At 39.3% G+C, this 13,655-nt stretch overlaps 1 protein-coding gene across 4 annotated transcripts in view; it reads left to right on the top strand.

Moving 5' to 3' along the window:
• aqr (aquarius intron-binding spliceosomal factor) overlaps positions 1-13,655 on the top strand; it is a 72,884-nt gene that overhangs the window by 18,227 nt on the left and 41,002 nt on the right. For all 4 annotated transcript variants that reach the window (XM_072698937.1, XM_072698936.1, XM_072698935.1 and 1 more), the window contains exons 11-21: positions 903-967; positions 2,133-2,249; positions 4,592-4,705; positions 4,820-4,923; positions 5,912-6,014; positions 8,567-8,687; positions 8,858-8,999; positions 9,738-9,916; positions 10,123-10,290; positions 10,625-10,794; positions 12,714-12,955. In XM_072698937.1, coding sequence (XP_072555038.1) covers positions 903-967; positions 2,133-2,249; positions 4,592-4,705; positions 4,820-4,923; positions 5,912-6,014; positions 8,567-8,687; positions 8,858-8,999; positions 9,738-9,916; positions 10,123-10,290; positions 10,625-10,794; positions 12,714-12,955 — 1,525 coding nt within the window. The remainder of the gene's footprint in view (positions 1-902; positions 968-2,132; positions 2,250-4,591; positions 4,706-4,819; positions 4,924-5,911; positions 6,015-8,566; positions 8,688-8,857; positions 9,000-9,737; positions 9,917-10,122; positions 10,291-10,624; positions 10,795-12,713; positions 12,956-13,655) is intronic.

Raw genomic sequence — 13,655 nt, 5'->3', positions numbered from 1 at the left:
ACTAATAACCATAGCACTATGACCGGGAGAGTGGCATGTCTTGATTGAGGAGTCGAATTGCCTGGGGATAGAAACTCCTGAGTCTCTCCATCTTGGCCATAATGACACAGAACCTTCTGCCTGAATGCAGGAGTTTGAACAGTCTGTTATTGGGGTGAGACAAGTCCTTAATCCTATCTGCCCTAGTCTTACATCTCCTGATGTAAATGTCCTGCATGGAGGGGAGAGCTAACCTGCAGCAGCGTTCAGCTGCCCGGATCACTTTCTGGAGGGCTTTCCGGTCCTTCACACAGCTGTTCCCAAACCAGGAACAATATTTGACCATTGGAAGCCAGAAAGTATTTGATGGATCTTATTAATGCTTTACAAAAACATTATATGGATGAAGATCTACACCTGTTATTTCTCAAATAAAACAGTAGTGCTATGTTGCAGCAAAGGAAGGAAACTACAGCTGTAGAAGACACTTGGTTTTTTAACACAATAAATCAGATATAATTATGATTTGAAAAACTTTGTTGGGGACAGTCTTAAACCTTCGAATGCAGTAAACACTTTTTTTTATGCCACACACCACCTTAGAAAAGAAATCCAACTACCTAATCTAATCCTCATGCAGTGAAAAAAGCTCTTTCTCTCTCCCTGCTAGTGTTTGCTGCATGTTGTGTTATGTGGTCATAGGCATTAGTGCATTGCCACGAGGATGAGTACAAGTACATGAGCACTGTATCAAACCCGATATTGGTACTAGTATCAATATTGTGCAGTCCTAGTAGAAGCTTATGCTTTGGAAAAATTCATATCTTGTCTTGACTGGGGAATGCATGCGGTAGTCTTTTATTTATTTATTTATTTTAAGAATAAGGCAAGTGATTTTGCATTGTTTCCACTTTCCATTTCAGGAGAAGTTTCGATGGAGAAAGTTCACTACTGCGAGAGGTTCCTTGAGTTAATGATTGACCTTGAGGTGGGAATGTAACAAAATTATATTAAGGAGTTCATTTTTGTATTGTACAAAACTAAAGTGACAAAAACAAGTTTGATGGAAGTCAGTAGTAGGGGACACTACCCCTTCTCCCTAGTGGTATACCTACCTTTCAGGGCTGGACTGGAATTAAAAATGATCCTAGACTTTTTCCGAAACTGACCCACCTCAGTGAATTATTTGAACCAATAGGTTTCATCTGGCTGTAAATGACATTAGTATGTGATGGTAAACCATTGTGTTTCAGTTAACAAAAAGTTATTAATCATTTATTTATTTTATTTACATTTTTTAGAAAAATGCCATGTGCAAAATTATTCATGCCCCTTGAAATTGAGCTATTTTTTGAGAAAATGCAAGCTTCTATACTTTTCAATGGTCTTGGTAATTACTGCCATGCTCTAGAGCATTCTAATCAACTATAAAATGAGTACAGCTGATGCAGTAGTTCTCTAGTCAGTTACTAGTCAACTGCAAGTCATGTCTCAAACGACAGATCTTAGTGAGGTCTTGTGGCAGCTCACAAGTTGGGGAAAGTCTATAAAGCCATATCCAAGTGTTTTTAGTGCCATTGGCCAAAATGCAAAGGATAATCAAAGTACAAGGAGTTCAACACTGTGGGGGGGAAAAAATATCTTAAAGGGCATAGTAGGAGGCCAGAAATGACCCCTCCATTGTGATGGCAAGGAAGCCTTCCAACTTCAAAGACCCCAAACTCTTTGCTAAAGAGGAGTGGTCCAAAATCCCAGCTGAGACATACAAAAGTCTTGTTAGCAATTATAACTGATTGATTGCTGTGATGGCAAATAAAGGCTTTGTCATTGATTATTGAGAGAGTATGAATAATTTTGGGCAAATCATTTTTCGTAAAAAGCTTTTTTTCATTTATATCTCTAGCACAATGTTTTACAATGTTTTGTCACATGTTTGTCACTTCCAACTGTGATATAAATAATGCTTTTGGCCAGACTATTCAGGACTGAATAGTCATTGAAAATGTTACCTATGTAATGTATGCAGTGCCTTCTTTTAATCAATTTTATTCTAATGACGGCAGCAGCCTTAGATGCAGTAATTTTAATGTTTTGGCTGCCTCCTAGCAATTATTATGCTTAATGGTTTGCTTTTATCTGTGATGTGCTGCTAGGCTCAGCTTCCAACCCGCCGATGGTTCAACGCCGTGCTGGATAACTCTCACTTGGTGGTCAGGTGTCAGCTCTCAGGTCTTACCCGAAGAGAAAATGAAGGGCATCTTTTCTGCCAGGTGAAGTGATGTGGGTTGCCATGGATTTCACGCAATTTTACTAAATTCAATTTTAAATGTAATTATGTAACAATGTAATTTAATTGTGCTTAAAAATGGATCTTTTAGCAATTACTCTTTATTTAATCTTTATTGGCTCTGATTGCCACTTTCACAAAAATTATTATATGGATGATAATCTTCACCTGCACATCTAACCATGAGACAAATTGCCCCCAAATTGAAGTGGCAGTGATAGGCATGCAGCTGGCATCTTGTATGTACAGTGCATCTGAAAGGATGATGGATCTATTTATTTGTTTGTTCATTCAAACATCGTGCATGTCAGTAGTTTTCAAACTGTGGGACACGATGGTTTTCTTAATATTCTAAAATTACACACACACACACACACACACACACACACACACACAAAGTTGGTCTTCCTATCTAAATGGGGGCCGTCCATTCATTTCTATGGGAAAAACTCTAATCCCAGTCACGACACCCTTAACCCCTACCCATCCCTAACCTTCACCATAAGTAACCAACCCAAATACAATGGCATTTTTACTTTTTTGATTGCATTCACAGATTTTTAAAAAACTGAGGTTATCCAAATGGAGACCTCAAAAGATGTCCCCAAAAGTAGGAAAATTTGAGGTTTTACTACACTTTGGGGACAATTTGGTCCTCAAATGTGATCTATGCAAGCCCACACATACACACACACACACACCGCTCACTGAAATTTGTGGGGGGGATTTAATAATCTCACTTCTAATCAACCCTACTTTTAATCAAAACATGAAAAAACAGTCACAGTTCTGGTGAATCTAATTACATTCAGACAAATTGTACAATAAAGAGGTAGGGCGAGTGTGTAGGGTAGGTTTGAGCGGTATTACAGTAATATTTCCGGTTTACTGATTTTCGTTCTGCAAAATTTATCATGGGTAATGAATTTTTTTAGATGTATAGCAGAGCATGTGAGCGGAGCGGGCGGAATTTTAATTTTGCTCCGATACCGTTCACACTACGATTCTGAGGCATGCCCAAATCTACCTAGAATTCATCTGTACAATTATCAAGACTGTTACACAAATTGGACAAGATGGAATTCGCAAAGTATTTCACAAAGGAAACTGATAAATCATACAACTGTACTATTCTTATCAAACGTATAGATGACAATAATGTAGAGCAAGAACAACAATGTGGTGAAACTTTCAGTGAGTAAAGATTCACTTTGGAATCACTTTTCTCAGGAACATGAGTGTGCTACGCGAACAGGCGGAAGCCAGAGCAAAACGTGAGCAAGTTTTATATGGTTGTAGCATATCAAGTCTATAAAGTAAATTAAAGTATAAAAGCCTATAAAGTAAATATTGGTAATCAAATAATTTTTTGTTATTCAAACTAGGTCTAATAGGATTTTTTTAATTTCACGTAACGCTGTCAGTGAAATTTTTATTTTATAGAGACGCAGCAGCAGCATCAACAGAAAAAAATTGAGGAATTTAAAACGTAGATGCTTTATTTGCATTCAGATTATTTGTCCCTCTTTTAAACTGGAGTGAGCGTGGAGCGATTTGACTGGAGCAGGAGGAAATTTTAGTGGAGCGAGGAGCGGTGTTGAGCAGAGCAGCTTAGTGCGAATTAGAGCCGGAAGAGTGGGCGGAGCCAACAGCCTCGTGAGCGAGGAGTGGAAATTTTCACCGCTCCACTCAGCTCACATGCTCTGATGTGTATATATAAAAAAAAATAACAAGACATGGACATTAGGACATACATTAAGAAATAGTTAGCCATCTAATTGGTGGGGGGAAACCTGTTCAAATTGGCATGTGAGTGGAGTGTGCAATAAATGAATAGCCGTGGTTCAAAGTTATGTGTCAAAACTACAACTCAGAGTATTGGTAAAACACCTTAACTGACTTTCACATATCCAGTTGGTCCTTGTAATTCTAGAAATTGCAGATGTGGGGGTGACGGAGCTATCCAGGGAATACATTGTTGTCATTGCTACAGTATCTTTTCTAGTTTTTTGGTGTGTTTTGAGCTGTGTAATGGGAAGCACGTTTTCCCTTGGGTCACATCAGTTTTAAAATGGTCATTTTTTAGCAGCAAGGTATAGAAATAAGCTTTTTGCCGATCCCGACAAATCAGAGGCTTATCACTTCCTAGGTGATTTTAAAGAACACATTTATTTGAAAGCAGAACAAAACAGCCTAGTTTTGGTGTTACTGATTCTCGCCGAATATCCAGTCTGAAAAAGCTGCAAACAGCAGTATTCCTTGCACATAGCTCTGTGTGGGTAATGTGAGTTGTGCTAATGTTTTAATGTGAATCTGTGTATTCAGCTCTTGGATATGCTGAAATTCTACACCGGCTTTGAAATAAATGACCAAACAGGGAATGCTCTCACAGAGAAAGAGATGACAAATCTACACTATGACCAAATCACATCTCTGCAGGTTAGTTATGGTGTTATAATGCCGACTGCTCTTTATTTAGCTGTTTGCATGTTATTGTGAATGAGGGCTAAGAGAGTCAATGCAGGTTTAACACCATGCACCTTTGTGTTTCAGAGAGCAGCGTTTGCACATTTCCCTGAGCTTCAGGACTTTGCTTTATCCAACGTGGCAGCAGTGGATACCCGCGAGTCCCTCATAAAGCACTTTGGTCCTCTCAGGTATTTCTCATAAATAATACCACATGTTATTACTGACATTAATTTGCTATAACATTCTGGGGGAAATCAGGGACAGCCCTTTTAAATTCTGGAATCTTTAAGCCTTCCTACAAAACAGGAAGATTTATTCAGGCTCCTTATTTTTAATTGATTTACAAAATCTAAAAATAGAAACCATTATGCAGCTGCAGCGAGTCAGAATGTCACTGATTTTAAAGCCGAGAGCATTGTGCAGCTGTGGAATATCACTGATTTTAAAGCTGGGAGCATTGTGCAGTTGCAGTGAGTCAGAATGTCACCTTTTTATTTATTTATTTAAATACCAGTACAAAAATGTGTGTCTAGCAGTATACATTGGCTTTCTTTAGGTACCATGACATAATGAACATTCTTATTCCAAGACTTGGTTGGTAGACTAATTTGAATGAATTACAAATGTGGTCAATGGGTATATTGTGTGATTTGAAAAGCTGAAGGCGTAAACTCAGTCTGCCACAGAGTGCAATGCCCCTTGATGTGCTTATTTATTAGTATATACGATGACATCCTTAAGTAACAAGAGTATCAAAGCCTTCAGGCTATTGGATCTGGCCACAGTGCTGCCATACATTTGGTTTCAGAATTCTGCTCATGCACATGACTGTAGTATAAACACACTATTTTTAATTGGCTTTTCATTTTGAGGGGTGCCAGAGTGGTGCAGCGATTAGCACCATTAATTAATGTTTTAATGTTCCCTAACACCTCTGGGACCATTGTTTCCAGTGTTGTTGTGGGGTTTTCTCCAGATTTTCCAGTTTCTCCCCACAGTCCAAAAACATGTTATGGTTAGAATTGCCAAATTCCCCATAGGTATATGTGCCCTGTAATGGGTTGGTGCCCCATCTTGGGTTATTCGTGGCCTTGTGTCCAGGTTCAGGACAGGCTCCAGACCTGATGGATCTTCATTGTAAGAAATGTCAATTTCGGATGTTTTTCCTTCCTGCAGTCCCAATACACTTCATCAGGTGGCAGCCTACCTCTGTCTCTTACCAGAATTGTCAGAAGGAGAGAACACTACCAATGACAGCGAGTTCCTCTTTGAAATGCTGGTGAGTGATGGCTGAAGAGCATCCTTTATAGCTCACCTGGACAAAAGCTGGCTTGTGGGCCAGACCCAGGTCAAAGATTATGTACAAGTTTATGAAGTTAAGCATGTAAAATGCATTGGTTCTATTGATTTCAGTATGTATTTTCAAATAGAAGAAAACAGATTAAAAATTTAACCAGTTTCAATTTGTGAACCTGGAATTTTTATTGTGTGATAGAAAGCTTAGCCAAAATGGTTACTCCAAAGCTAGTATTTCTTCCTACTTTTTCTGTACATTTGATGTTAACTTTAAATCAGTTAACTTGTTAAATCAGTTTGACAGTAGGTTAGAGAATTAGTATAATGATATAGCAGCTTTCACAGTTTAAAACCTTGTATTCCCACATTAAAAGGGAAAAGTAAGATTATTTAAGTTCAAGGTTTGGTCTGTTGTATCATGAAGACTTAATGTTAGTTGTAGGGAAGTTGCAGCAGTACTTCTATATTGTGAAGCTCTATCCGAAGTAGTTGCCTTTAAATTAGTGTATTCCTCAAAATAAAAATGGTATGATAGTGATCTATGATGTGACCTTTATTGCTTAATTTATGGCTGATGTATTTGTTGTAAGACTGGGCAGTAAAATTTTAAATATTGATAGTATTGAATAGGGCTACAACTAACGACTTTTGTGAGTCGACTAGTCATGGACTATTAAAATGATTAGTCGACTAATCAGATTATAAATTGCATAATTATAAAATGACTCTTATTTAGCTACCAGCTTTTACATTTAGCATGAGGTTATTGCTCGACTTGAATGCCCAAAAAACACATGTAAAATGGGAAAGAGCTGTCGTGCAATTGATTGTGCAGATAGTCCCTATTTCATGTTAAATCTATCTTTATAGAGATTGCCAAAAACTAGCTAAGTAAGTATAGGACGTGGATTGGTCACACATGGCCGATACCCGATCCGTCAAATAGGTTTGGATCAGCACCGATACTGATCCGAATTTCTTATACAATCTTTGTTATAATCAGGGCTGCATATAACTGGTACGCAAGTACGCATTCAACTTTTAAAAGCGATACGTGCGGCAATCAATTGCTGTGACAGTGCAAATGTGTACGTATTTTATGTGCATTTGCGCTGATATGACAAGAAATTATCATGCATTTTAACCTGTATATACTAATGCGTACTTCATTTGCGGTATAGAGGTTAAAATGCATGGTAATTTCTTGTCATATCGGCTATTTATATAGCCTATGTTTACAAATAAAAACTCATTTTAAAGCAGGCTGAAAAATCCCACAATCCCGACCCAAAATACGGGAAATTTAGAGCAGCTTCCCATTGCCATTCCTCTGTTAACAGCAAGAAAATGGACTTCAAAGGATTTTCAAACGGACTGTTATTTATTTATTTTTAACGGAGCATAAGCTCTCGCAGCACTTGTGACATCGGAGCCACTGTCCTTAATCTTGAGCTTCGGCGTTTTAAGCAATGGGTTTTCTCCACTGTTTTCTGACCTTTTTTTAGCTACTATTATCGAATGAGAAGCTTCATGACGCACTACTGACTTCCAAACATAAATACGTTCTATTCCGATCTTTTTTGAAAATGTAAAATATACTACTACTAGCTTAATATTATGCCCTGTTGTTGTTGTTGTTGTTATTATTATTATTATTATTATTATTATTATTATTATTATTATTATTATTGGATACACCAGGCAACAAGAAGCCCGTGCTATTCACCCTTTTGCAGATCTCGTTTTTGTTTTGGGACATTAAAAGCCTTTGAGACTGATGTAGCACTAAATGCTGGGGAATTATTTTCTCCTTACTATGAATTTTGGCATCTTAAACATGCGTCGGGAAATAGCTTGCAGCCTGTAGGCTTCTCCGCATCTGTCAGTGTTTAAGCGAACTGCCGAAACCATAATGTTTATTTTTATTTTTAGGAAGAATAATTCAATCTTAATTAAACAAAAGAAATACAGGCTTTCCAGCCACCTATTTTTTTTCTTCGGATCTACATAAATCTCATTATTAACCTTTAGTGCACTCAGTTGACAGAAATCCGTCATAGCGACCATGTGTCCAAGACTTTAATACGCGATGATGCCTGATTTGTGGCCGCCATTTTTCTACCTGTTGCTGAATACTATTGCGCAAGAGCGAATCTCACCAGTGTGGTGTATTGGTGTAGTCTATTGGAAAGTGGTAGTATTGCACAGGTAGAAAGGAAGGAAAACATCTCACTCAGTTTAAAAATACATCTGGCGACAATTATCGACAATCAAATTCGTTGGCGACTATTTTTATTGTCGATTTTTGTCAACAATGTTGAATAATCGTTGCACCTCTAGTATCGAATCATCCAACACCCCCCCCCCCCCTCACTCACACACGCACACACACAGCACCAAGTGTTTCACCAACACAGGCGATAATCGCTAGTTAGTCAATGTCATATATTGACATCGAGTTACTCATCTGATATTGTCAATTACCCATATCGCCCAGCCCTAATTTGTTCACTCGATTTTGTTACTTGTTCATAGGTATCTCGTCATGAGAGAAGAATCTCGCAGATTGAGCAGCTGAACCAAATGCCCCTTTATCCAACAGAGAAGATAATTTGGGATGAGAACATTGTTCCTACAGAATATTATTCAGGAGAAGGTACTTGTGAAGACATTTAAAAAGAATATATTTATATTCCTGCCATACAAAAAATTATTGCAGTATTTATATTTCATTTTACAGGTTTATGCTGTAATGTTTGAGAAATTCAAGTTCCAGCAAACGGTAGTGTACGTATTCAATAGCTTGAGTATATTTCTAACTTTCAGGTTGCTTAGCATTGCCAAAACTCAACCTGCAGTTCCTTACTCTGCATGACTACCTGCTAAGAAACTTCAATCTGTTTCGCTTGGAGTCCACCTATGAGATCAGGCAAGACATTGAGGATGTGGTGTCTCGGATGAAGCCATGGTGAGCTTTGCACACTTTTTTCAGTGGTTCTTCTGCTTTTCCTTGAAAAGCTTGACAAACACAAATAAAATTACAGTTAAACAGTCCAGCAGCCTCATTCAATTTCATTTATCGTGAAAAAAATGCAAATTCACAGAAAAATATAGGCCTGTAAGCATTTATCAAACCTGGTGTACGTGCAGTGCCCCTCGGAAATGTCTGAAGTATCTTCTAAATGCAGACGTACACAAGCCTGAGATCCTGCCCAGTTTGATTACTAGTGACAATTACAGATATTTTCAGTTAATTGGAAGTGATGACGATATGTTGAAATGGCAAATTCAGTTCTCCAAGGCAAATTCATGGTGTTTAACCTATACAAATAAACAATATCAGTAAAATAAAAAAATATATCCCAGTTCACATTTTCAGATTGACCTTTTTTCACGTTAGAGTGCGGGTTGGTGGTATGAAATTGTTAGCATGTGTGTTTGGTCATTTTGATGGTTTACCTGCAATTTCCTACTTTCCAATGGGTATTGCCTTTTCCCAATATGTCCAAACTGTTGTGTTTGTCTGCCCCTGAGTTTTTGTGAATATACACATTTTTGCACTGTCAAGTTTTATTTGATAAATCCTGGATTTTGCGTGAAAAGTAGCATACATACGTTTCTGGCATCTTTTTGTGCATATGTAACTTTGATTAACAAGGCCCCATGTGTTCACTACTACTTGATGACATTGACCTTTTCCATCTAGGCAATCGGAGTATGGAGGTGTCGTTTTTGGCGGTTGGGCTAGAATGGCACAGACTATACTGTGCTTTTCTATTGTGGAAGTGGCCAAGCCCAACATTGGGGAGAACTGGCCTGCCCGTGTTCGAGCCGATTTCACGATCAACCTCAATGTGCGCAATGAAATCAAAGCAGAATGGGAAGGTACATTTTTTATTTCTGATACATTCCTTTTTGTTACTAAGACATCTATGTTCTTTACTGAGCATATACATCTCTGTGTATTTTTACAAGTGAAATGTAAAGCTCATATTTTTTAAGCCATAACACTGTTTAATTGGTTTTCTCATGAATATATCCTTTTTGCATGTCTTAGTTTTGCATTTCTGTAAATTGCTACTACTGTTCAGGATTGCGGAAACACGACGTTTGCTTCCTCATCACGGTGCAGCCAAACCTCCTGTATGGCACACGTTTTGACCGCCGGCAATCGTTGGTGGAGCAGGCGGGGCTGGTGTATGTGAGGGGCTGCGAAGTGCAGGGCATGTTGGATGACAAGGGCCGCGTCATCGAGGACGGTAGGCAGCGAGTAACAGAAAGCAGCATATCTGCTGCACCCTGCTTTTTTTGTGCTTTTCACATGCTGCACTTATTTCTTTTTGTTTTTGCTAAACTTTGAGTTTCCAAAGAGAATAGCATAAATTTCAGGAATGCTGTAGGCTTGACTGTAGGGGGATACCTATAGGGCAGAGTGTAACCTTTGGTTAGATTGCTGTTGTATAAATTAACAAGTGGTTAAAACATTTCTGCGAGTTCCTACTTAAAATTTTGATTCCTTTAGGGGGAGTCTTCAGAATGATTAGCTAATACAATGCTATGATTCTAAAATGATGTGCTTTTTCCAATATTGAGGTCCTGAACCAAAACCCAAGCTGAAAGGTGACACCCGGACATTTCGTGTTTGGCTGGACCCAAATCAGTATCAGCAGGACATGACAAACAGCATTCAGACAGGGGCAGAAGACCCCTATGAGACCTTCAACATCATCATGAGAAGGAAGCCGAAGGAAAACAACTTCAAGGTTCGTGGCAGTGATGCTGCTCAGCTGCGTTCCTGGGTTTTTCCTAGCCCAGGATTCCCCAATTCCAGTCCATGATGGTTCATCTCAGGATTCCCCTGCTCAAACACACCTACTAAACCTGGTAAAAAGCTGATTTAACATGTTTGAGCAGGGATATCTGCAAACTGTGTTGCAGGCTAGCCCTCTAGGACCAGAATTGGGGAACCCTGTTCTAAGCCATCAGAATGTACAGAAGTGGTTTATATACCTTGGTTAAGTATTGTAGTCTGTAGATACAGTCCCGATCAAAAGATTAAGACCACTTGAAAAATGGCAAAAAATCATATTTTGCATGGTTGGATCTTAACAAGGTTGCAAGTAGAGCTTCAATATGCAACAAGAAGAAATGGGAGTGAGACAAAATATTTTTTTGAGCATGCAATTTATTGAAAACAATGATTAAACTGAAACAGGCTGTTTTACAGATGATCAAAAGTTTAGGACCACGCCTCCAAAAAAGCCTGTAAACCCCACCAAAACAGAAATCAAACTTCCAAACATGAACTCAGTACTGAGTAGCTCCACCGTTATTGTTGATCACTTCAAAAATTTGTTGCGGCATGCTTCATGCAAGTGTTTCCATGAGGTCAGTGGGAACATTTCTCCAAGTGGTGAAGACGACCGCACGAAGGGCATCTACTGTCTGGAACTGTTGTCCATTTTTGTAAACTTCCCTTGCCATCCATCCCCAAAGGTTCTCAGTTGGATTTAGATCAGGGGAACACACAGGATGGGCCAAAAGAGTGATGTTATTCTCCTGGAAAGAATCCTGCGGGCATTAGCGTTGTCCTGTTGAAAAACCCAGTCGTTACCACACAGACGAGGGCCCTCAGTCATGAGGGATGCTCTCTGCAACATCTGGACATAGCCAGCGGCTGTTTGATGCCCCTGCACCTCCTGAAGCTCCATTGTTCCACTGAAGGAAAAAGCACCCCAGACCATTATGGCGCCCCCTCCACTGTAGCGCGTAGAAAACATCTCAGGTGGGATCTGCTTGTCATGCCAGTAACGTTGGAAACCATCAGGACCATCAAGGTTAAATTTTTTTTCTCATCAGAGAATAAAACTTTCTTCCACCTTTGAATGTCCCATGTTTGGTGCTCTCTTGCAAAATCCAAACGGACAGTTCTGTGGCGTTCAAGGAGACTAGGCCTTTGAAGAAGTTTTTGAAGTCCTTCAGTCTCATGCTGTCTGATGGTTATTGGGCTGCAGTTGGCACCAGTAACGGCCTTAATTTGGGTCGAGGATCGTCCAGTGTCTTGACGGACAGCCAATTGGATCTTCTGGCTCAGTGCTGGTGAAATTTGTTTTGGGTCTTCCACTTGACTTTTTTGTTCCATAACCCTCAGGATCATTTAAGAAATTCCAAATGACTGTCTTACTGTGTCCCACCTCAGCAGCGATGGCGCACTGCGAGAGACCCTGCTTATGCAGTTCAACAACCCGACCACGTTCAAAAAGGGAGAGTTTTTTTTGCCTTTGCCATCAGAACGTCATGACAGTGTGACTACTTGACGGAAAGTGACAATGAATCCACATCTTTGCACAGATTTGGCCTTTTAAAGGCATGTGGTCCTAAAATTTTGATCAGCTATAAAACAGCCTGTTTCAGTTTAATCATCGTTTTCAATTAATTGCATGCTCAAAAACTGTTTTGTCTCACTCCCATTTCTTCTTGTTGCATGTTGAAGCTCTACTTGGAACCTTAAGATCCAACCATGCAAAATTGCCATTTTTCAAGTGGTCTTAAACTTTTGATCGGGACTGTATTTTTAGACATCTCTAACTTGTATGATTTCTCTTCGGCATACATTTATTTAATTAACATCCTGAATGGATCAATCCAATTTAAGATCTTCCTCCTGTCCTCATACATTCAGGCTGTCTTGGAAACCATTCGCAACTTGATGAACACCGAGTGTGTTGTCCCAGAATGGTTGCACGACATCATCTTGGGATATGGGAACCCAGACAGCGCCCACTACTCCAGAATGCCCAACCAAATCTCCACACTGGATTTTAATGACACATTCCTGTCTGTCGACCACCTGAAGGATTCCTTTCCAGGTCACAAAGTGAAGGTCACTGTTGATGACCCTGCCCTTCAGATACCCCCTTTCAGGTCAGTTTAAACTGTGTACGTATGCATGTTTTTTTTTTTTTTATTTAATATAGGTAGCATTGGGTTATTGCTCAACAATAATCTAGTTAATAGGGGGGAATCAGAATACATTTACCCTGAAAGAAACTGGTTGTAGTTACAGACTATTTGTGTGAAGATACACATAGGGCAAAAGTAGAAATACACAATGCTGTGTACAACACTTGTATATAAAAACAATTTGAAGTGATTAAGTTACTATGTGAAACGGAGCATGTGAGCAGAGCGTGAGCGAGCAGCGGAGCGGGCGGAATTTGGTCAGAGCGTGGAGTGGTTTTTTAATTAAGGCTGGAGCGGTCGCTCTGTCTTGCTCCAATTTCACTCCGATACCGCTCACACTACGACTCTGAGGCGTGCCCAAATCTACCCAGAAGTCATCAGTACAATTATCAAGACTGTTACACAAATCGGCCGAGATGGAATTCGCAAAGTATTTCACAAAGGAAACTGATAGATCATACAAGTGTACTATTCTTATCAAACGTATAGATGACAATGTTGAGCAAGAACAACAATGTGGTGAAACTGTTTCAGCGAGTAAATATTCACTTCGGAATCGCTTTTCTCAGAAACATGAGAGTGTGCTACGCAAACAGGCGGAAGCCAGAGCAAAACGTGAGCAAGTTTTATATGGTTGTAGCATATCAAGTCTACAAAGTAA

The sequence above is a fragment of the Paramormyrops kingsleyae genome, chromosome 14, assembly GCF_048594095.1.
Source record: "Paramormyrops kingsleyae isolate MSU_618 chromosome 14, PKINGS_0.4, whole genome shotgun sequence".
Taxonomy (NCBI): Eukaryota; Metazoa; Chordata; class Actinopteri; order Osteoglossiformes; family Mormyridae; genus Paramormyrops; species Paramormyrops kingsleyae.
This window is presented reverse-complemented; position numbering and strand designations above follow the sequence as displayed.